Genomic DNA, 25,512 nt, shown 5'->3' with positions numbered 1-25,512 from the left:
TATTAACAACGCGTCGCTAACATGCATTAGCGAATGTTAGCAGCCGTTTTGCAAACGCCTCAGTTTGCATCGCTAATGAGATGCAAAGTAGGCGTACCTTTAGGAAATAACTGGAAAATTATCGCTAACCCCGCAACAAGGTATTTTCAAGCCGGCCTCGAAACAGCGTAGCGATGTGAAAATCTGCGCTAACCGCGGATATCGTCTAATAGTACCGCCTGCTAAATTCTTGACTTATCCATGTACACAATGGGAGGTGGATTGTAAAGTTACAACCACTTCTCCCTATTATCAACATTTTCTTCAGCGCTGTTCTAACCTCGCTGGTTTTTATGCGATATTGATGTCAATCACCGGATTTCACATCGCCTGTTAGCAAATCCTTGCAAATACCCTGCTAACATGGCGCCAGATGCTTTTAGCGATATTTATCGCTCGTTTTTGATAATATGCCCCGAAGCGTTTTCTTTGAAAACTCTGAGTGAAAGTTAAGCTTTTCTCTGAATATTAGATGCTCTTGATGTAGGTTCTAAAAATATTTACTGAACTATAAATGAAAGGATTTAAATTCATAGAAAGTGTTCCTGAAAGAGGAAGGATATATAATCAGACTTACCTTTTTCATTTTTTGTAACCCCCAGGGTATGTTTCCTGCATCAGCATCACAGTAATTGAAAACCCAGTGTATGCTGTCTTGGGCGAGTCCTGCTACCTGTGGGTGAATGCGACACTCACGCCTCAGGCTGAGATACAATGGATCTTTGGTTCAACAAGCGAGGTTGTGGTGTTACGATTCCCTGATATAGAGCCAGCCTACCCCGTAGAGTATGCCAAAAGGGCAGAGCTCTACACGAACAATGGCACCCTGCGGCTGGATGAGGTGCGCTTGGGCGACCAAGGCAAGTACACTTTGAGCGTCAAGGGCTTCAGCGGCACCCTTCCAGTTACATCTTCTGCCACCATTGACCTGGTGGTGCTTGGTAAGTAATTTTGACTCTTATAGGTCATCAGGTATGAAGAGAGAGGATTTGTGAGATCTGAGTAAGCAAAGTCTAAAGTGATAGGATTAATGTCTTCAGACTATGGGGCATCTCCCCCTGGTGGGGCATGAATTGATGTCAGGGAGAAACAGGCAGTGGTCAAAAGGAACACTTGGTATGCCTCTGGGGAATACAGACAAACATTGTCCAGAAAACAGTGTTGACTTCTTACTGAAAGGAAAGACTGTGAGCCACTCTGTACTGAGTAATCAGTAACGCCATAGATGGGAGTAGTTTTAAGGGGGGCTCTCTCCAAATAATACAAGGTCTGACCCCCTAATGAGTGGTATAATGGGTCACACTTTCAAGACCTCCAGGTTGGCAGGTCTGCCAGTAGCAAGTTGGCAATCAAGTGCTTGTCTGTTCTTTTAAGAGTGATAACTGAATGTAAGTGCAATGTTCACACTTTTAAATATGCTGAGAGTTGCAAAGTGGTGTATTTGTTTTGTAAAACACCTTCAGCCAGTCGTGATATTTTTAGGTAATAGTAATGCATTTTCAGACTTGTAGTTTCGCATTTAACATTGTATGGATGGGCTCTAAAACACCAGCATAAAAAGTGCCTTTGGCAAAAAAGCCAGAACAGTGTGAGGTGTCACCTATGGCACAGGGCTAGCTGCTAGTTGGGTGTCATATGGTGAAAATAATACAAGGTAAAAATGAACTTTAATTTTCTTAGAATGTCTCTGATACCCTCTGAAGTCCCTTGCACATTTTGACCACTGGGCATACACTATTTCATCAGTATTGTATATGGTATTGATTGGTATAAACAGGTAAGATAGAACATTACATTAGGAATATGTGTTCATATGCCCCTCTTCCAGTCAATCCCATATGTGTTGCTGGCCTCCTATGTTTTGCACTGCTTTTTGATAAATTGAACAGCACTACTCCAAAATCAGTCTTGTGTATATTTGTTAGAAAATATGGGCCCGATTCACAGAACTAACTTCAGACAAAATCCTAAACGTACTACCATTTTGGTATCCACAGAAGGCACTTACTCATTTCGGTATTCACAGAAGGCACTTACTCATTTTGGTATTCACAGAAGACACTTACTCATATTGGTATTCACAGAAGACACTTACTCATTTTGGTATTCACGGAAGTTAGGAGTCCTAACTTTAGGACTCCTAAATGCCTTCTCTGAATACCGAAAGTTTTAAAGTTAGGATGTTTCTCAGTTTAGGAGTAGTAAAGTTATGAGTCCTAACTTTAGGACTCCTAAATGCCTTCTGTGAATACCGAAAGTCTTAAAAATTGGATTTTTCTCAGTTTAGGAGTCCTAAAAAAATCAAATTTTTAAGACTTTCGGTATTCACAGAAGGCATTTAGGAGTCTTAAAGTTAGGAGTCGTAGCTATACTACTCCTAAACAGAGAAAAATTCTAACTTTAAGACTTTCGGTATTCCCAGAAGGCATTTAGGAGTCCTAAAGTTAGGAGACCTAACTTCTGTGAATAATGAAATGAGTAAGTGCCTTTTGTGAATACCCAAATTAGTAAGTGCCTTCTGTGAATACCAAAATAGTAGTAAGTTTAGGATTTTGTCTTAAGTTAGTTCTGTGAATCGGGCCCTATATCTTTAAATCTCATTGTTTACATTTTATCGAATACATTTTCAAAAATGTTTCCCATGTGGGGGCATTGATTAAACGATTTAACCCAAGGAGATGCTCAACATGAAAGCTTAACCAGCTCTGTGCACCCGCTCAGTAGGGCAGTAGTGTCTGGACCATGCACAATGACAGTGTAGAGGATTCCTTATCACACACACCGACTCAGGGACTATTAAACAACCTGCCTGTTGGATTCAGTATTACGTCACTGAGGCTTGATTCTCAATGGATGGCCATCACATCTCTAATGTGGAGGTTAGATATAAGTTCTGAGAGACGGTGTAGGAACCCTCGGACCTGCCTGTGCTTACTGGTCACCGCGACAAATGGTTCCTGAGTCTCTATCAAACCCCAGGTTATGGCAGAGATAAAGAAAACAGGATTCCAAATAGAATAACAATGTCCCACAAACACCCGGCAGTGCTGTGATATCTGCTGACAGTTAGCTCAGTATATGGGCAGGACATTGGACATCGCTGGCGGGGCCATCCACCCATACCAATAGGACCTAAGCTTCATGGGATAGTCCATGGTTTAGCATCACTGTGTCCTAATAGGATCAAAACATCCCAGAGAGATCCTGGGCAGAGACAACAATGATGACCGCCACTGCCACTTCCACTGTCACCACCACTGCCACCACCACTACCACCACCACATCCACTGTCACCACCACCCCCACATTCCTTAAGGCAATCTCATAAGGCTACCAAATATTGATAAGAAACCACTCCCCTCCTTCTCCTACACAACTTTTATCAAACAACAAGATCCTTGGTAGACAATGGATAGCGCTTGACCTCATCACTCTCCAATGACAGATGCGCAGAGTGATTCCAAGCAATGCGTTACACACGTTCAGGAGTTCTAGCTTTAAAACTGATTGCCTTCAAAACCTACTCAAAACTGGTACAAAAAAGCACCAGCTGGACACAATGTATTATTATTTGCAAAAGTTCATAAAAACACTTGAACATGTTGCAACATGTTGGCATCAGAGCACAAATCATGTGGGGGTATCTTGCAGGCTTTTATACAAGTGCATACATTGGATATTTTTTGTGTGACACTGGAAGTAGTTTGGGGATGACTCAGGCCATTTCTGTGCTCCTTTCTTCTTTGCACAGTAGGACAGGCTCTAAAAAAGACTGAAATGTTCTATTGGTGACAAAAGAGTGGATTGAAAGGATTCTGATGAAGCAGAATGGCACAAAATGAATGAGCTGGCCTGTTGATTACGGACATGACGTTGCTCGCTCTGCAACTCAGTGCACAAGTCCTCCTGTCCAATAAGCTTTAAAGGGTTTCATGTGATTTTACTGAACTCTTTCATCTATTGTCTCATTCTGACCTGAGAAAAGAAATCCGCGGAATCCCGTGAGGTCCTTGAGAGGGTGATTGCTGGCCAGCAAGCCATCTTTTATATATAAAGAAATCCTTTTATTTAAAGCCAGGCCTGCTCATGGGAAGCGGTGCTTTACCTACAGAATGACAACAGCTTCTTCCCACTTGTTTATTTTTTTGGACACACAATTTCTGGTATATAATATGTAACAATATTTTGTATCAATGGCAGATCTCTGTGGGCTTACTGGTCACAGCGGTTAGTCTTCCAATAGGCTGCTCCCTCCGCTCCTCTAAATTTCAAATTGATTCTGCGCGTGATCTTAATATTACTCTCCCCTCTAACTGCGAGGCACTGAATTTACCACACTCTTAGGGCCCGATTCACAGAACTAACTTAAGACAAAATCCTAAACTTACTACTTTTGGTATTCACAGAAGTTAGGATTTTCTCTTAAGTTTGTCTTAAGACAAACTTAAGACAGACTTAAGACAGACTTAAGTTAGGATTTTGTCTTAAATCTGTCTTAAGTCTGTTTTAAGACAAAATCCTAACTTCTGTGAATACCAAAAGTAGTAAGTTTAGGATTTTGTCTTAAGTTTGTTCTGTGAATCGGCCCCTTAAATTTTACCTGATTGCTCTTCCCCGGTCCGTCGTGACTGTATGCCAATTCTAATGAAATAAAATGAAGAATTATGTAGCGCTACATGTACCTGGAGGTGTCTAGGTGCTTTGTTTGCAGGTTTTGGAGGAGAGCCCTTATAATTAAGCCACCATCTGTCTGACCAGTTGACTGGCGTATTGCCGTAGAGCGTGACCTCAGTTTTAGATGTATTAAGCTTTGGACAATTGTCTTGCATCCACTTCCCTGTGTGGCTCATGCATTCTTTGAATTAAGCTGCAGTGTCAGTGGACGAACTGTTGATGGATACTATTTTTTGTCTATCGTCCGCTTAAGATATAGAAAAAGTATTCCCTTTGAATTAACTGTCAACCAATGAGCCATATTCATCCCTACACTATGCAAAATCCTTTCATGAATGTATACTTTCAAAACCCCCCAAATATAATTATAAAAACCACAAATTAAAATAAAAGGCACATAAATGTATTCAATTTTTTTAAAAAAACCTTTATTGTAGCATTCAATAATAATACAAGCATGGGCCTACAACCGCAGGGGCCGGCTGCTAAACAAAATTTAAGACCCCATATATCACAATACGACACAGCTCATTAGCCGACAGCCCTGAGGTCCGGCAGCGATTCAGGATAGAACTTGTATTAGAATGCACAACTGAGTACCAGGATGAGACAGAGGTTCCATTTTATATTAGTTAAGAAGGGATCAGGTGGCATACAATCAAACAGAAGAGTACGGGGGACAGGGCAAGAGACAGGATATGCACGTAAGAACCGCTATAATGGAACATTGGCGCCAAAGCATATGGATCGATGCAAACGACAATACAATATACATTCAATGTTGAGCGCCAGTTCTCAGGGCCTGCCCACCCGGGAATCAGGATATCATAAAAGCATAGGCACTAAATACAAGTACACAATAAGAATCCTAATGATTCATGAGCTATACTGATCCTTTAAGGAAGAAAAAGGGAAGGAAAGAAAAAGGCCATTGAAATAAAAAAAGGCAAAATAAAAAAAACCCGTTCCAATCCCCCACCCTGCACCCCTGCAAATGGCTACAGCCTAACCCCACTAGCAGCGTGCCAGTCGCCCCTAATAACTAAAAACCCCAAAAGTAGGAAAAAGAATGGAGGAGGGCATATCCATTTGGGCTCCCAGCCCCTTTAATCCCCCCGCCAAAAACAGACACCCCCTATCACTAAAAACCCACGTATGACAACACTTATAGAAGAAATTAGGGGGCACCGTAATACACCGCCCAGCCGTTTAGATCAATCAGTTGCAGGTCGAATACCCGTAAAAGCCACTCTAACCCGTCCCGACCTAGTTGATCTTAACCTTGGCCCTTCCGAATCAGCACACAACCCCCCCCAGCGAGACCCAAAGGCACACAAAAGAGTAATAGAGGGGAAGAGAGTCATCAAGAATCAAGCTATGGCAACTCGTATGCAGTGAGTCCGCAAGAACTTCAGACGCAGAAGAGCTCTCCCTCTTAAATGGACAGTCCCAATGTATCTTGCCCAGGAGTCGTAAAGTCACCAAAAAAGGAGAAGACGACCACAAAATGAATGGAAAGTCAAGAACAAAAGTCTCCGGGAGGGGAACGCCTTTCGATACCTCCAACGTCGATAGAGGTGGAAGGTTCGGCAATACACTGACGACCTCGGGGACACCTTCCTCCAGGGCACCAGCCGATGGTTGCAATACTTGCTTCCTCACGGGGTTCTCGCACAGAGGCAAAATTGGCCGCGGTTTGAATGGCTGCAGATTGCTGTTCCAACAGTAAGGAATGTATTCAATTTTAAATCAATAAAGATCACTAATACAATTCTTTAAAAAGACAGCAAACTCTGTCCACAATTCATAAAAACTATTCGTATAATTGATCAATTAAAAAATAGGTGCTATCGTCACCTTCCTACAGGCTAAAACGCACTGGTGGTGCCAGGTTTGCTGTCCTGGCGCCCATGTTCTGGAACTCTCTCCCTTCCGACATACGCTTCTGTGACACTCTTCTTGAATTCAGAAGTTGTCTTAAAACCTGGCTAATTTGCCAAGCCTTCTAATTTTGAGCTCAAACTTGGGTTCTGAAGACATGGTAGCGCCAAGAAACCTCCTCGGTGTATGTGCGCTTTATAAATGTATTTTAACATAACATAACATAACAGAGACAAGTGACATATTAAAAATTATCAGCAAAACATTAATTCGATTGAATCTATATCGCAGTCATATCATATAGAAAGATTTCTGACTCCATAGTTCCTCGGATTTAACATCACAGGAGCGTTGATGCGTTTCCGTGTGCACACAGATATAGCACCACCTTCATCAGGACTTTTTGTAATAGTTGTCTCTTTATGAGGAATAGCACATAATCATGTGTGCCTGTGTCAAAAATAAAATGCATATATCAAATATAGTATGTACATTATGTCTCCCTAGCCACAAAGGTTACAAACTAAAATATATTACAATATTACAGTGCTACAATATTCCCTAAAATACTTCAAAATCGATCACAACATTGCATAATATTTATAATTACAGTAGGGTTCTTAAAAAACTCTTTTTGACCCCACTCATTCCATACCATTAAAATAAAAGGCATTGAGTCTTGAAACAATCTTAAAGATAAGGATATGATTGTCCTACTCCTATTACCAGGGTTTCACTATTACCAGTGTCCAGGTCTGTGTGCCATCACTAAGAGTTTCACAATTATCAGTGTTCAGGTATGTGTGCCGTCACTAGGAATTTCACTATAACCAGTGTCCAGGTCTGTGTCCTGACACTAGGAATTTCACTATAACCAGTGTCCAGGTCTGTGTGCCACAGCTATTAATTTCACTATAACCAGTGTCCAGGTCACCACCAGGAATTTAATCATATCCAGTGTCTATGTTGGCGTTCCACAACTAGGAATTCACTCTATCCAGTGACCAGATCTTTTTCCAATTCCTAGGAATCTCACTATAACCAATGCCCAGGTCTATCTGCTATCAGCGAGAGTTTCAATATAACCAGTGTCCTGGTCTGAGTCCTGCCATTTGGAATTTCACAATAACCATTATCCAGGTCTTTGTGCCGCTGCTAGGATATTCACTAGAAACAGTGTCCAGGTCTGTGTGCCATCACTAAGAGTTTCATTTTAACCAATGCCCATGTCTGTGTGGTGCCACTAGGAATTTCACTATAACCAGTGTCCAGCTCTGTGTGCCACAACTAGGAATTTCACTATAACTAGTGTCCAGGTCTGTGAGCCACTACTAGGAATTTCACTATATCTAGTGACCTGGTATGTGTGCCACCAGTTAGAATGTAAGTATTGCCAGTGTCCAGGTCTGTGTGTTCCATCCGTAAGAGTTTCACTATAACCAGTTTTCAGGTCTGTGTGCCAGCAGTAAGAGTTTTATGATAACCAGTGACCAGGTCTGGGTGCCAGCAGTAAGAGTTTCACAATAACCAGTGACCAGGTCTGTGTGCCATCAGTAAGAGTTTCACGATAACCAGTGACCAGGTCTGGGTGCCACCAGTAAGAGTTTCATGATAACCAGTGACCAGATCTGTGTGCCACCAGTAAGAGTTTCACGATAACCAGTGACCAGATCTGTGTGCCACCAGTAAGAGTTTTATGATAACCAGTGACCAGGTCTGTGTGCCATCAGTAAGAGTTTCATGATAACCAGTGACCAGGTCTGTGTCCCATCAGTAAGAGTTTCATGATAACCAGTGACCAGGTCTGTGCTCCATCAGTAAGAGTGTCACGATAACCAGTGACCAGGTCCAGATGACCGCTGAGATTTACACAGTATCGCAGGGATCTGCTCTAGCACCAGTATGTTGAATTGAACAAGCTACCATGGCCGGCTCTGGAGCCAGCATTAGGGATTTCACGATATACATCCAGTGACAATGTCCCAAAGTCAGCAAAAGGCGCTTCACAGTTTTTGTCCAGTGACATGTCCAGAGCCTAGTTTAAGGAACCCCTCTGTTCATTGACGAGACCTCAGTAACACTAGTGTGGACTTTGTGATGGACATTATCCAGGTGTCAGTCTTTTTCACTGGTATTTCACATGTCCAAGTGGCTCAGAGTGGAGCTGTGGCAGTGCCAAGGTCCCAGGTAGGCACTAGAGACTTCACACTGTGCAGTGCCAGCTTCCATGGTGCAGACTGAGGATTTCGCAATGTGTGTGGGGCAGAGCCCTACCGCCCATACCCCGAGCCGCTCCTATTGCTCATCTTTCCTATCCTTTCTGTTACAGATGACACCATCCCCATTAACATTTCTGCCAACCCAGTGAAGGACGGCTACCTCGATGGCCAGGACTCCCTGAGCCTGGCTTGTACCCCAGAAACCCCCCAGAGCAACCTCAGCTTCTCCTGGATGGTGGACGGCATACCTCTGGTGGTAGAAGGGCTGTATAACCTGTCTGCGGACCAGTCGGTGCTGGTCATCTCACCTGTCCACAGATCCGACGACAACAAGAGCTTCAACTGTAGAGTCCAGAACCAGAGCAGCGTTGGCAACAGCCAGCCCTTCCGGCTTCAGATCTACTGTAAGACCCTGGGTGTCATGTCCTACTGTTAGCGCCACTGAGAGCCACAGCACAGCTATGAGTACAAGGGGGACAACGTTGAGCACTGCATAACTGATAAGCACAGCACAGCTACAATGGGAACCACACAGAGAATTAGATCACTGAGAACCACAGCACAACTATGATGAGAACCTCAGAGACCTTCAGACCACTGGTACCCACAGCACTCTGCACTCCATTACTGATACCCACTGCACAGCTACAATGGGAACCACACAGAGAATTAGATCACTGAGAACCACAGCACAGCTATGATGGGCACCTCAGAGACCTTCAGACCACTGGTACCCACAGCACTGAGCACTTCATTACTGATACCCACTGCACAGCTACAGTGGGAACCTCACAGAGAATTAGATCACTGAGAACCACAGCACAGCTATGATGAGAACCTCAGAGACCTTCAGACCACTGGTACCCACAGCACTGAGCACTCCATTACTGATACCCACTGCACAGCTACAATGGGAACCTCACAGAGAATTAGATCACGGAGAACCACAGCACAGCTATGATGGGAACCTCACAGAGAACTAGATCACTGAGAACCACAGCACAGCTATGATGGGAACCTCAGAGACCTTCAGACCACTGGTACCCACAGCACTCTGCACTCCATTACTGATACCCACTGCACAGCTACAATGGGAACCTCACAGAGAATTAGATCACTGAGAACCACAGCACAGCTACAATTGGCACACCACAGAGCATCACACCACTGGAACCACAGCACAGCTACAATGGGCACCTCACAGAGAACTAGATCGCTGAGAACCACAGCACAGCTACAATGGGAACCTCACAGAGAATTATATCACTGAGAACCACAGCACAGCTACAATGGGAACCTCACAGAGAACTAGATCACTGAGAACCACAGCACAGCTACAATGGGAACCTCACAGAGAATTATATCACTGAGAACCACAGCACAGCTACAATGGGAACCTCACAGAGAACTAGATCACTGAGAACCACAGCACAGCTATGATGGGCACCTCAGAGAGCTTCAGACCACTGGTACCCACAGCACTGAGCACTCCATTACTGATACCCACTGCACAGCTACAATGGGAGACTCACAGAGAGTTAGATCACTGAGAACCACAGCACAGCTACAATGGGAACCTCATAGAGAACCACAACACAACAATGATGGGCACCTCACAGAGCATCACACCACTGGAACCACAGCACAAGTACTAGAGGCAAATCACTGAGCACTGCATTACTGATTACCACAGCAAAGATATAAGAGGCACATCAAAGAGAATCAGATCATTGAGAACCCAAGCACAGCTATGATGGGCACTAGGGTAGTCCTTCCTTTTGTTATGTACCTTGTCCAAAGATTGCGGAGGTGAGACCTACAGCTGGCAGAGGCTCCCAGAATCCCAGGCATCAGCCCTCTCTCCCTGCTCATTCCTGCTAACAAATCATGGTTACTTGAGTCTTAGTCCAATTGTAGGGATTGAAAACAGTAGTAAGAATGGGTCCCAGGGACCCTTCCCATTTGGGAATGTAAAGAAAGTTAATAGGAGCGTAAACAGTGGTCCAGGAAACCACAGACAATTTTCAATCTGACAAATCAAGAAATAAACATCCCACTGTCCGTTAAGGAAAATGGGATGCATTTAAAAAATAAGTTTACTTTATTTAAAGACACTCATTGAAATGATGGTCAGTTGGCCCTAGCTGGCCACCATCTCTGTGATGGTTTATGGGGACCTGTGTACCCTGTCCCTATTGTGTGGTTTTGCATAGTTTAAAGTAAGGGTGAGGGAAATACCCCATTCAAATACAAGAGTTTTGATTTGCCCTTTTGAACTCATAGTTACAAGAGCTTTGATTCGCCCTTTTGAACTCATAGTTAAAGGCTAACAGCCTGAGACAGGCCTTAGAAGGCGGTCCACCACCCGCAAGAGGTCAGAGATAATGACCGTCGCGCCCCAGGTGGACCACCAGCTGCAGAGAGGCCGAGATAGTGACTGTCGCTCCCCAGGTGGACCACCGCTCGCTGTGGGACAGAGATAGTGACCGTCGCTCCCCAGGCAGACCACCTCCTGCAGGGGGGCCGAGGTAGTGACTGTTGCTCCCCAGGCAGACCACCTCCTGCAAGGGGGCAGAGATAGTGAACATTGCTCCCCAGGCAATGGGGCAGAGATAGTGACTGTTGCTACTCAGGTGGATCACCGCACGCAGGGGGGCAGAGATAGTGACCATCGCTCCCCAGGTGGACCACCACCCGCCGGGGGTTGAGATATTGATTGTCGGTCCCGCAGGGGGGCAGAAATAGTGACTGTCGCTCCCCAGGTGGACCACCGCCGGCAGTGGGGCAGAGATAGTGACCGTTGCTCCCCACGTGGACCACCGCCGCAGTGGGGCAAGGATAGTGACCGTCGCTCCCAGGTGGACCACCTCCGCAGTAGGGCAAGGATAGTGACCATCACTCCCCAGGTGGCCTGCTTCCTGCAGGGGGGCAGAGATAGTGACCATCGATCCCCAGGTGGACCACCGCCTGCAGTGGGGCAGAGATAGTGACCGTCGCTCTCAGGTGGACCACCGCTCACAGTGGGGCAGAGATATTGAATGTCGCTCCCAGGTGGACCACCGCCCGCAGGTGGGCAGAGATAGTGACCGTCGCTCCCCAGGTGGACCACCACCCGCAGGTGGGCAGAGATAGTGACCGTCGCTCCCCACGTGGACCACCGCCGCAGTGGGACAAGGATAGTGACCGTCGCTCCCAGGTGGACCACGTCCGCAGTAGGGTAAGGATAGTGACCATCACTCCCCAGGTGGCCTGCTTCCTGCAGGGGGGCAGAGATAGTGACCGTCGCTCCCCAGGTGGACCACCACCCGCAGGTGGGCAGAGATAGTGACCGTCGCTCCCAGGTGGACCACGACCCGCAGTGGGGCACAGATAGTGTCTGTTGCTCCTCATGTGGACCACCGCCCGCAGGGGGGCAGAGATAGTGACCGTCGCTCCCCAGGTGGACCACCACCCGCAGGTGGGCAGAGATAGTGACCGTCGCTCCCAGGTGGACCACCGCCCGCAGTGGGGCACAGATAGTGTCTGTTGCTCCTCATGTGGACCACCGCCCGCAGGGGGGCAGAGATAGTGTCTGTTGCTCCTCATGTGGACCACCGCCCGCAGTGGGGCACAGATAGTGTCTGTTGCTCCTCATGTGGACCACCACCCGCAGTGGGGCACAGATAGTGTCTGTTGCTCCTCATGTGGACCACCGCCATAATTAGAGACCTCTGGCCGCCTGGTAGGGCTCTCTGTGCCCTCAGAGGATCCGCAGTGATGATGACGCTAAGAAGGTTTCTGTGACTGTCATGCTTCCTTTGACCCCTCAGCAAGCTTTTTCATTTTCTAAAAACAAACTCCCAAAGTGGGAGCTTCCTTCTGGAAAATGACCCTGTCCCTGTCTCCTGAGGGTTTTTCCTGCTTGATTTTGTTGCCTTTACTGGTGATCCAGAAGAGACAGAAGAAGTGAGCCCATCTTCTCAAAGTTGGGTGGGTGGTCTGATGTATTCACACAAACTACCCCAAGTCTGTCAGGCTGTCGGTGTAGGGGGTTCCTTGGCAGAGGCAGCGGACACGCAACCAGCACCAGCATGACACCCCACCCTACTCTAAACCTACCTGTCAGACTGTCATTCTGGCAGACAGGGTGCTCCCCTATATTTGTGGGGGAACATCAGGTCCTCCAAATTCTGAATCAGGCCTGAGTATGAGTGGGTCAGGGGAGGCACAATTTATTGACTGCCCCGGGTTTGGAATTTATCAAGTGCAATAAACTGCACCTATTATGACTATTTAAGAATAACTTGGATTTTTGGTGCTCACCACAACACAATCTGCATGTCATAGTAAATCCTGTACCCTAGTCCACTTTTTAATTCTGGCAGGTTTGACCTGACGAAATGCGAAGAAGGGTGGGGACTTTATCTCACCCTAACCTCTAAGGGCCTCATTTATGAGAAGTGATGCATCGCTGCGTGAAAGCATCATATTTACTGTATGACGCATCATGTCGCAAGGATTTACAGATACGTCAGTATTTCTGAAGTATCTGTAAGCGCAAAAGTGACGCCTTGCTGGACTGTGTCACAAAAGTGACGCAACTCCAGCAATGTGTCCTTTCACATGGGGCAAGCCCCATGTGAAAGGACCTGCGTCAGCCTTACACCTGCTGTGAGGCAGGTGTAAGAAATTGACGCATTTGCGTCCTAGAAGTGGCGCAGTGAAATCTAATAGATTTCACTGCGTCACTTCCATGACCCTTTCTTGCGTCAGAACGCCCCCCTGCATACATTATACCTGGCGCAGGTATAATGTGGCGCAGGGGTTTACAAAGTGACGCATCTACCTAGATGCGTCACTTTGTACATATGGTGCAACAAGATAATTTTTTTAAGGTGCTGGTGCCTCACACAAAAAGTGACGCACCGGAGACATAAAAGTGACGCACGGCCTCATAAATGAGGCCCTAAATTCCTACAAACCCAAACTAGGACCTCTGTCCCACCGCAAACTGCATCCATTAAGGGTGAGGTTTTCCCAGAGAAAGAAATACTTTCTTCTTCAAGGAAGTGATAATGGATGCTAAGATATGTCTTTCTAAAGTAAAACTTTATTTTAGAAGTTAAAACCTGCGGTTGTGTGACTAACAGTTATGAAAGTATTGTGGTACTTTTTTTAACAAATAAGCTTCCCTTTTAAAAGTTTCAAAAGTAAAAAAAAATAATAATCTCAAGATTCATAAACAATATTTACAGCATTTTAACTGATGCCAATTTTTTATGGTAAACAAGTTATGCACGAATTTGTAAAAACAAAAAACTATGCAGTTTGTTTTTTTCATCTCATGGCTGTTTTATATAATATATGGCCCTGAACTAGAATTTTCAGTGGTAAGTGAGAGGGATGCTTCCCATTGCATGCTTGCTTCTAGGATTAGAATGGTATGCTGAGGGCAACAATTGTTGCAAGAAATCCAAAAGCCTTTACATTATGGATGTTGACAACTCCAAATCTGCTTCTATAGTTGACAAGGTATTCCCCTTCTGGGATCTGAGGCCTGTTCCATCTCTATCACACCCTAAGAATCCTATATTCTAACATAAGATCATTCTGTTAAAGATAGGAGGCACACTTCAAAAGTTGTTTATCTTCTCAGACCTCCTAGATATCACTATGCCCAGCACCCTGGTGAAGACCACCTCTGGAGGGGATTTGCAGCTTGATTGTCCAGTCTCCGCCAACCCTCCGGCCTCTCGCAACTGGACTAAAGGCCTGGAGAGCTTTGTGACCAGCGAGCAGAACAAGTACCAGCTCCTCCCCAATGGGTCTTTACTGATCAAGAACCTGACCCCGGTGGACTCCGGCTTCTATGGCTGCGAAGCGCGGAATGTGGCAGGCAGAAGGTTCAAGGGACTGACGCTCCTGGTGCAGTCTTACCCAGGTAGAAACGTGTCCATCTCCTCTTCCATCTCTGTCAGATTATTCCTCTCTCTTTCTTTGTATGGCCATTGTGGACCCAACTCTTTTTTGTAGGCCTTTTCTAGTTACCTGTCAAATATTCTCTGCAAGATACCATGCCTTCTTGTTCACCATGAGTCCCTTATAATTTCTAATTGGAAATTCTCCTTTCCGAGGAGACCCTTGTGGTTGCACCTGGAAACCTTCACGCCAAATAGTGGATATTCACCGCATTACTAATTTTGTGCACAGGATCACTGATTTGGTATTCTCGAGGGACCCGTGAGGAGGCATAAATGTTTCATTTAAAGTTATGAACTAGTCATAATCAAGTACGGCCTGGGGCCTTAACCGCATGCGCGCTAGCGGTTTTCCCGCTGCGCGCTGCGATTTTAAAAATCCCCTCGTTACGTGACAAGGTCAGCTCGTCATCCGCATAGCGCAGGTAACGCTCATGACGAGCTGACCTTGTCATAAGCGTAGAAAGGGTTAATCTGCACTACCCGCTTACTTACTCCAAGAGGCAATGCACAGACCTCAGGCTGGAGAACTCAGCCGCTCTGAACCCTTCTGTAGGGAGCTCTCGGTCCCAAGTGCAGAGATCTCTTCACAGGCAGGTGCAGGTTTTAGTAGAGAAAAAATGTGGGAGATACAAGGGGGAGTGGTCAGAAAATGAAAAATACTGCCCATAAATGGGTGGAGTTTATGGAAATTTAAATATGCGTTCATGGATTGCAATGGTCACACCCACAAATGGCGGACACAGTTGAAATTCACAAAATACACATCTAGTGCAGTCCTACTAATGATAAAACAGGCGTAAATGCTATTTACTAAAACCTTGGAGTAAGTCAAGCACTACACATGGCAAAGCATGGGTACTACAATACGCAATCCTGAAAACCAATGGAGGTACAGAAAGCACTCAGGACATACACAAACAAATATAACATAAACATGAAAAAAATATATATTTTAATTAATGTTTATTTTTAAATATTCGTTACACTAGAATATTGTTTGTAAAAAAGGCTAATCATATTTTAGTATAAGTAAATATTAATTGTAATTTAATTTAGATGATAATTTAAATTAATTTAAAAAAAATGTAAACATAAGTTGCAACAAAACTTGGAACTGGTTCTCTAAGGAGTGAGATTTAACAAAGTAATTCATATAAATTATTTGCAAAACAAAACTATTTAAATATATAACTTCAACTGAAAATAGGATGCAAAATTTTTGAGCTGGTATGTTGTGCTTTGTTAGTTTGATAGTCCTAGTAGACGAGAAGTTAGGAAAGCATTTATTGTTTTGTTATTATTTTTTTAAGTAAGTCAACAAATAATATATTATTTTTCTATATTACTTTGGACACAGAGATTTTTGCTCTGTTGCCGGACAGCTTCACAAAAAGTCAGATTTTTTTTAAATTCAGTGATTGGATTAGAATAACCGCGCCCTCGTTTGAGGGGGTGTACACTCATAAATGTAATCTGGGGGAATGGTGCACTCCATTTATCTACCATATTTAATTTACTTATTTATTAGTTTTGTAGTGCATGCTGGTGCCAAAGACAAACAGAAGAGGCATCCTGGTAGCAGGACCCTCATTCCAGAAGACTCAAGCCTAGGCCTGCAAGTCTAAATAGTGTGAAACAGCCATCTCTTTTTTAGCTGCTTCCTAAATCTGGTAAGGTGTGTCTGAGACCAAAGGTCCAGCACGGGCTCATTTCTGGCTTTGACATCTGATATGCAGAAGAAGATCCTTTTGAAGGGCTTTGCTTAATCTGAGAACTTGAAGAAGTAATGCGGCAGATGAAGGAGGAGACCTAGAGGGAGAGTATTGGTGAAAAAGACAAGTAAATGAAGGACCATTGAGAAAGTGCATACGTGTCGAGGCGGGTTCTAGGGCAGACAAGCACCACTATTCTGTATTAGCTGAAGTCGTTGGACATAATGAGCTGGAAGTTCCAAAGAAGAGACATTGCAGGTAGTCCGCTGGGGCTCCAGCGATAGCTTGCATGAAAGGAAAGTGAGTAAGCTGAAGTAAGAAGGAATGAATTTACTATAGCACCATCAGATGTAGAAGACAAGAAGATAGAATCACACCCATCTAACTCTGGAAGAAGAGAGTGCAGTCAAAGAGAGCCTCAAGATGGCCTACTCTCTGCGCAGGTACCAGGAGTTGGCCTGGGGAGGTGTAACCACCTGAATTCAACACCTCTAGCATGTCTGACTTGAGCCTCAAACTTTTGTTAAGACATCCAGTTACCCATCACTTTTAGTCCCACACAGACATTTGTGGAGGTGGCTGTCCCAGTCTCATCTAATCTAAGAGTAATTTAGGTATCAATTGCGTTAAGCGTGCAATACAATTGGAAACTGTCAGAAATGGGGTCTCTCGTTGGCAGTGGTTGGCACCCTCTCCAAGTAGTGACCCTCGCTCTAGTCAGGGTAAGGGAGTGACACAGCTAAGATAACCTTTGCTCACCCCCTTGGTAGCTTGGCACGAGCAGTCAGACTTATCTCAGAGGCAATGTGTAAAGTATTTGTACACACATGCATAGTTACACAGTGAAAAGACTACAAAAGGAGTTCACACCAGCTTAGAAAAATAGTCAATATTTATCTAGAGAAAAGAAAATACTAAAACAACAAAAATCCAGCATAACAATTCAGAATATCACTTCTCAAAGATTAAGCAAGTTTAGTTCCTATAAATCAATGGATGCGTTTCTTTCAGTATAAAGTACATGAGATGCGTCAAAAGTCAAAGAAGAAGCAGGCGCAGAGGGGGTGAGGTGCTGGAAAAGCAAAGCAATGCGTCTCTCCTTACTTCTCAGGAGAAGTGATGCATTCCTTACTGACAGGGGAGGTGATGCGTCTGTTCCTTACTACTAGGCAGGGGAGGTGATGCATTGGTTCCTTATTGAAAGGGGAGATGATGTGACACAAGACCTCGGTTCCTTATTGCGATGTGGTGTCGATGAAGAATGGGCACCTAGAGACGATGCTTCAAAAATCCAGATGCGCTGCATCAATGTGACAGCAGCAATGCAGGGGCAGCATCTATTTTCTAACCTCGCAGCCGGTGCTGTGCGGATATCCCAGCATCAAGCAGGTGCTGCATTGAAGTGGGAGTGGGTGTCATAGAAGTCGGCGACATGGTGCTCTGGACTCACGCTGCAGCAATTTTTCTGATACGCAGTGACTGCGAGCTGGGGCCTGCAGTGAAAGTCATGGTCAATGCACCAATCAGGAACCACGCATCAGGGCTGGCAGTGGCGAGGTGTCGATCTTCTGCAGCAATGCGTCGAAGAAACAGATGCTGTGAGTCGATGCATTGTAAAAATTACTATTCCCACTCCAGTGAGTGCAACAGTAGGAAAGCGTTGGATAGCATAGGGGTAAAAATTACTATTCCCACTCCAGTGAGTGCAACGGTCGTTAAAGCTTTGGATAGCGGGAGAGTAAAAATTACTATTCCCACTTCAGAGAGTGCAACAGTAGGGAAAGCATTGGATAGCGGGAGTGTAAAAATTACTATTCCCACTCCAGTGAGTGCAACAGTAGGGAAAGCGCTGGATAGCGTAGGGGTAAAAATTACTATTCCCACTCCAGAGAGTGCAACAGTAGGGAAAGTAATGATTTAATATTAAAATAAGATTAAATTAATTATCAAGACCAATCAAAAATGTATTAAAAACAATTACCAATTAATGAAAATTAATTACCAATTCAAATAATTATTTACCAATTAATACAAATTAATTACCAACTGATAATTAATTATCAAACAAATAATTAGCAATACATAAAAAAAATGTACTTCATTACAATGAAATTACTTCCCACGCTAGTCCCCTATGAACCAAAAACCCGCTCTAAATAATAAATAATACAATTAACATAATTATCAATTAATCAATTAATAAAAAATAATTACCAATTCATACAAAATAATTACCAAATAATAATTAATTATCAAGCAATTAATTATCAATACATATAAATGAAAATAAATAATTACTTTATTACAATTAAATTACTTCCCACCCTATTCCCCTATAAACCCACAACCCGCTCCAAATAATAAATAATACAATTAACATATTTATCAATTAATACAAATTATTTACCAATTAAGAATTAATTATCAATCAATTAATTATCAATACATATGAATACAAATTTATATTTAATGTACTATAATCAAATTACTTCCCACCCTATTCCCCTAGAAACCCACAACCAGCTACGTAATTAATTTACTCAAAAATTAAATTACATAACATTCATTACTTAAAAAAATTAACCATACATTACAAAAAAATACATAATTTTGATACATATACTACCATACATAACACTAAAAAAAAATCGATGTTATCGAAATCTGTTTTAAATTCGATATTATGGAAATCGATATTTCCTACCTCAATCTTGATTTTCTGACTAACTATATTTTGGTGATTCGATATTCTGGCCTATCTATGTTTTGGAGTCGATATTCTGTCCTGTAGATATTTTGGATTCTATATTTTGGGCGTTCCCCATTTCAAAGACAGCCAGAGGCGCAGAATGGGTAAAGCACAACGATTCCAACGTTCTAAAAGTGTTTTTTTTCAAACGCGCAGTTTAAAAAACAACTTCACCAAATGATGTATTCATAAATTGTGTGTTCAGAGACCTAAAACTCCAAATCTCTGTCTGCTCCTAATGGGAAAACCCCATGTTACCCTATGGGTGGGATAGGCCGTGCAACAGTAAAAAACGAAATTAGCAGTATTTCACTATGAGGACATGTAAAACACAAAAGTACAGGTCCTACCTTTTAAATTCACTGAACCCTGTACAGGGGGCTGCCTTGAGCCTACCTTAGGGGTGACTTTCATGTAGTAAAAGGGAAGGTTTCCACCTGGCTAGTTTAAAACTGCACACACAGATACTGCTATGGAAGGTCTGAGACATTTTTTAAGTGCTACTTGTGTGGGTGGCACAATCAGCGCTGCAGGCCCACTAGCAGCATTAGATTAACTGGCTCTGGGTATCCCTGGTAACCTTTACTAGGGACTTACTAGTAAATCAGATATGCTAATCATGGATAAACCAATCATCAATACATCTTACACTGAATGCACTTTCACCTTAGCACTGGGCAGCAGTGGTAATGTGCCCCGGGTCCTAAAACCAGCATAAACAGATCAGAAAAATAGGAGGAAGAAGGCAAAACGTTTGAGGATAGCCCTGTAAAAAAAGGCCAGATCAAATAGAGACTATTGATAAACAGTGGATCGCAATATTGATTAGAGCATCAAGGAGCATAACGTAGAAAGTGACAAGAGTTGGGCTGACGGAGAAGGTTCTGTTGGGATTTCTAAAGTGAAATGGTTGAGGCGCCATTTGATAAAGGACATAGACTGAATATACCCCAAAAGAAACAATAGCAATCCAGCGTAGGCAGAGGTTAGAAGAGATATAGTGGGAATATAATCAGAAAATTGAGCACCAGTAGTTTTAAAAGCTATATTAGTTAACAGCTGGACATTTCCCATGGGGAGCAGGGTCAAAACTGATTTGCATATGGTTGGGTCCAAACTAAAATGGTGTGACGAGCAAAGAAATTATAAATGTAACTAGATCTCTGACTGGGGGTGAATATTTAATTTGTTCAGCATTCCGTCCATCATCGGTTCTTTTTGCATTTGTCTATATATAAAGAGAATAGGAAATGGCCCAACTATCCAAGGGACAGGGTACCAGTAACAAGTAAAAATTCGTAATACCCTTTGAATTGCTCAAAACGTACTAATCAAATTCATTCATGCGCACTGCATGATTCTACTCAAAGTCATCACAGAGAAAATCCAATGGTTATGAATGCAAATACCTCTTGATCATTAAGTTATCTCAAAAACGTGATTAGCTCAAAATACAAATTCATTTTTTATTATGTAATAAAAGCAATAAAAGTTATCAATACAATATATACACAGAATCATATCCTACTAAATAAAAAAATATACAAAAACATATACAAAATATACACAATAAACATAAGAAGAGACAAAAAACTCCGCTGTATTGACCTGACTCATCGGGATGTTAATTCATTAGAATCTTTTGTGCATTTATCAGTAATCATAGCCCAGTAAGGCAGCAGTGAGATTGGGTGGTAGTTACTGAGTAGTCTCATTTTTTTAGCAGAGGAACAATATGAAACTTTTCCAAATGAGAAGACACCATACCAGATAGAAGAGATATATAAACCACTGCAAACCAGTTATAAAAATACTAGACTAGTCATAGGATTCAACAAATTAAAAACTTGCGTGGGACATGGATCATCCGGAGAACCTGATTTCACTGTATCTACAACTTTTAGAATTATTTACGGAGCTTCAAACTTAAAACCTGAGAAACGAACAGCAGGCACCAGAGGATGAGTGGCTGAAGCTGAGGAATTCTCCTTTAAAGAAGGAAAGGATCGATAAATTATGTAGATTCTCACTACAAAATGCATAGCAGATAATTCACAAAACTCCTGTGAGAAGGGATCCAGAGGATAGAGGAATTTAATAGCTCTTTGAGAATTTTATTCTTACTGAATAAAAGACGATTAGAACAGTATTCATGGTTTACAGACCTGAGTTCGAACCTATAGATCTCTGATGAAGGATATCTCGGCCTTGGTATATGTGGATAGGTCTGCGTGCGGAGGGTCTACCGGCAAACTTGCCTTTGTGAATAGGGCACTGGGATTTTGTTTTTAGAAACACCTCTTCTTTTGGTGGCCTAATCCTCTGCTGTCATCTTGTGAGAGACTCCAGAAGTGACAATGGTGTGTGTCTGGCACAGTGTCAGATAGTCTCTGGTAGTGCAGTCTCTCTTAGGTCATTTTCACTACAAGTGGCATGTCATGCTCTATGGCACTACACTGTCTCTAATTATTTTCACTGTTACTAATGTAATTGGTCTTTCAGGTACTGCCTCTGAGTTTCTGCTGTGCTTTCCCTTTCAAGTTCTTTGCTGAATGTCTGCTGGGATGTGTCTTATAGGTGCTGCCTTAGTGTGTCTGCTGTGATTTGTCTCTTGGGGTTGCCTCAGTGTGTCTGTTGTGATTTGATTTTCATGCACTCCCTCAGTGTGTCTACTATGGTTTGGATTTTGAATACATGACGTTACAACACAAACAATTACAACACATGCCTTTACAACACGATTTTTACATTGCAGCTACTTTTACAACGCATGATTTTACAACGCATGCTATTACAAAGCAATTTTAGAAACTACCTTTACAACGCATTCCATTGCAACACATACCATTACTACGCATACCATTACAACTCATAATACTTTTAGGGTAACAATGGGGTAAGTGTTGGATAGTGTAGGGATAAAAAATACTATTCCTCCTCCAGTGAGTGCTAAAGTAGGATAAGTGCTGTAGAGTTTTGGTGTAAAGATTACTATTCCCACTCCAGTGAGTGCAAAAGTAGGGTAAGTGTTGTATAGTGTAGGGATAAAACGTACTATTCCCACTCCAGTGAGTGAAACAGTAGGGTAAGTGCTGTATAGTGTAGGGATAAAACGTACTATTCCCACTCCAGTGAGTGAAACAGTAGGGTAAGTGTTGGATAGTGTAGGGGTAAAAATTACTATTCCCATGTACCCCCAAACCCATACCAACCCAAAAACTAAAAAAATTCCTTTACTTACCTTATAATGCATTGTAAGGGCATGTGTTGTAATGGCATGTGTTTTACTGACATGGGTTGTAATGTCTGCGTTGTAATGGCATGCGATGTAAATGCAGTTGCATTTTAACAGCTGTGTTATAACGGTAGTGCATTGTAATGACTGCATTGTAATGGCTGTTTCCCTTGGAGAATATGCACTCTCTCAGTGTGGCCGCTGTGATTTGCATTCCATGCACTCTGTCAGTGTGTTTGCTGTGATTGGTATTTCATGCACTTTATCAGTGTGCCTGCTGCAAATTGTCTTTCAGGTTCTGCCTCAATGTGTCTGCTGTGGTCTGTCTTCCAGGTTCTGCCTCAATGTGTCTGCTGTGATTAGTCTTTTAGGTGTTGCCTGAGTGTTTTAGCTGTGTTTTGTCTGTTAGGTCTGCCTCAGTATGTCAGCTGTGATTTGTATTTCAAGTACTGCCTCAGTCTGTCTGCTGTGATTTGTATTTCATGCACTCTCTCAGTGAGTCTGCTGTGATTTGACTTTCAGGTTCTGCCTCAGTGTGTCAGCTGTAGTTTGTATTTCATGTACTGCTTTGGTGTGTCTACTATGCTTTCTCTTTCAGGTACAGCATCTGATTGTCTGCAGTGCTTACTCCTTCAGGTACTCCCACTGAGTGTTTGTTGAGTGTCTGCTGGGATTTATCTTTCACCGACTGCCTCCGAGTATCTGCTATGATTTGTCTTTCAGGTCCTCCCTCAGAGTGTCTGCTGTGTCCTGTCTTTCAGGTTCTGTCTCTTGCATTCGACATATTGCCTCAGTGTGTCTGCTTTAATTTCTCTTAGACCAGTGCTTTCACTTTAAGATACTATGTCAAGTCAAGTCAAGTCATAAAATTTGTATAGCGCACTACATACCCAGAGGGTTTCAAGGCGCTTAGGAAGGGGAGGAGGATTATTTGTCAAATATCCACGTTTTAAGCTGCTTTCTGAACGCTAGGTGATTCTGGGTGAGGCGAAGGTAGGCGGGGAGTGAGTTCCATGTTTTGGCAGCCAAGTATGAAAAGGATCTGCCTCCCATGGTGGTCTTGTTGATGCGAGGTACAGTGGCGAAGGCTTGGCTGGAAGAGCGAAGTTGGCGGGAGGGGGTGTAGAAGGACAGTCGAGAGTTGAGGCAATCTGGACCGATGTCGTAGAGTGATTTGTGTGCGTGGGTAAGCAGTCGGAAAGTGATCCTCTTATTGACGGGTAGCCAGTGGAGGTCTTTAAGGTGACCAGAGATGTGTTCGTTTCGTGGGATGTCTAATATGAGCCTGGCTGAGGCGTTTTGGATTCGTTGTAGTTTCTTCTGGAGTTTAGCGGTGGTACCTGCGTAGAGGGTGTTTCCGTAGTCCAGTCGGCTCGTGACTAGAGCGTGGGTGACTGTTTTCCTTGTCTCGGAGGGGATCCAGCGAAATGTTTTTCTGAGCATGCGAAGAATGTTAAAGCAGGAAGAGGATACGGCGTTGACTTGTCTGTTCATTGAGAGTGAAGAATCCAGGATGACGCCAAGGTTCCGTGCGTGGTCTGTCGGGATGGGTGCTTTTCCGAGGGCTCCGGCCACCAGGAGTCGTCCCATGCAGAGGGGGATGAACCTAAGATGAGCACTTCTGTTTTGTCTGAGTTCAGTTTCAGACGGCTTTGTTTCATCCATTCGGCGACTTCTTTCATTCCTTCGTGTAAGTTAGTTTTGGCAGTGCTGGGGTCCTTGGTGAGAGAAAGGATTAGTTGAGTGTCATCCGCGTAAGAGATGATGTTGAGGTTGTGTTGGCGGGCGATGGTCGAGAGGGGGCTCATGTATACGTTGAAGAGGGTGGGACTGAGTGAGGATCCTTGAGGTACGCCGCAGATGATTTCAGAGGCTTCGGACTTGAATGGTGGGAGGCGGACTCTCTGGGTTCTTCCTGTGAGGAACGAGGTGATCCATTCCAGTGCCTTTCCTTGAATTCCGATGTTTCTGAGGCGTTGTAAAAGGGTGCTGTGGCAGACTGTGTCGAAGGCTGCAGAGAGGTCGAGGAGGATGAGGGCGACTGTGTCTCCATTGTCCAGTAGAGTTCGAATGTCGTCTGTTGCTGCGATGAGGGCGGTCTCAGTGCTGTGTTTGGCTCGGAAGCCAGATTGTGAGGGGTCGAGTGATTTGTTGGCTTCGAGGAAGGTGGCGAGCTGGTTGTTGACGGCTTTTTCGATGACTTTGGCCGGGAATGGAAGAAGCGAGATGGGGCGGTAGTTTTTGAGTTCGGTGGGGTCTGCTGTTGGTTTTTTCAGAAGGGCGGTGAGTTCAGCGTGTTTCCAGTCTTCCGGGAAGGTGGCGGAGTTGAGGGAGCAGTTGATGACGTCTCGGAGGTGCGGAGCTATGACAGAGTCTGCTTTGTTGAAGATGTGGTGAGGGCATGGGTCTGTGGGGGATCCTGAGTGGATGGAGTTCATCAGGCGGATGGTGTCCTCCGTGGAGATTGGGTTCCAGGCGTTAAGGGTGTTTACGGGGGGAAGATGGTCAGCAGATGGTAGGGTGGGTTGGCTTCCGGGTTGGTTGTCAAAGCTGTTGTGGATGTCAGCAATCTTGTTGTGGAAAAAAGAGGCTAGGGAGTCGCAGAGGGTTTGAGAGGGGGTGATGTCGTTGGAGTTGGCCGAGGGGTTGGAAAATTCCTTGACGATGTTGAAGAGTTCCTTGCTGTTGTGGGCGTTGTTGTCGAGTCGATCCTTGAATGCTGTTTTCTTGGCTTTTCGGATCAGTTGGTGGTATGTACGGGTGGCGCTTTTGAAGGCGTCCTTGTTGCTGGTGGATGGGTCTTTTTTCCAGGCCTTTTCAAGGGAGCGGCAGAGTTTCTTGGACTTCTTGAGATCATCGTTGAACCATGAGGCCTTCTTGTTGCCAAGTTTGTGTTGACGTTTTTTCAGTGGTGCTAAGGTGTCGGCGGTGTTGGATAGCCAAAGGGTGAGGTTGGAGGCGGCTTCGTTGGCGTTAGAAGAGAGGGCTGGGGAGGTTTGAAGGAGCGATGTGGAGATCTGATCCGTGGTGATTTTGTTCCAGT

At 44.0% G+C, this 25,512-nt stretch overlaps 1 protein-coding gene across 2 annotated transcripts in view; it reads left to right on the top strand.

The window, feature by feature from the left end:
• The window catches only part of LOC144766590 (cell adhesion molecule CEACAM8-like), an 82,066-nt gene that overhangs the window by 33,621 nt on the left and 22,933 nt on the right, over window positions 1-25,512 (top strand). The window contains exons 2-4 of one of the 2 annotated variants that reach the window (XM_078650383.1): window positions 642-980; window positions 8,924-9,217; window positions 14,449-14,733. In XM_078650383.1, the coding sequence (XP_078506509.1) occupies window positions 642-980; window positions 8,924-9,217; window positions 14,449-14,733 (918 nt within the window). The remainder of the gene's footprint in view (window positions 1-641; window positions 981-8,923; window positions 9,218-14,448; window positions 14,734-25,512) is intronic. The other variant, XM_078650384.1, reaches the window with a different exon arrangement.

This window comes from Lissotriton helveticus, chromosome 7 (assembly GCF_964261635.1).
Source record: "Lissotriton helveticus chromosome 7, aLisHel1.1, whole genome shotgun sequence".
Classification (NCBI taxonomy): Eukaryota; Metazoa; Chordata; class Amphibia; order Caudata; family Salamandridae; genus Lissotriton; species Lissotriton helveticus.
This window is presented reverse-complemented; position numbering and strand designations above follow the sequence as displayed.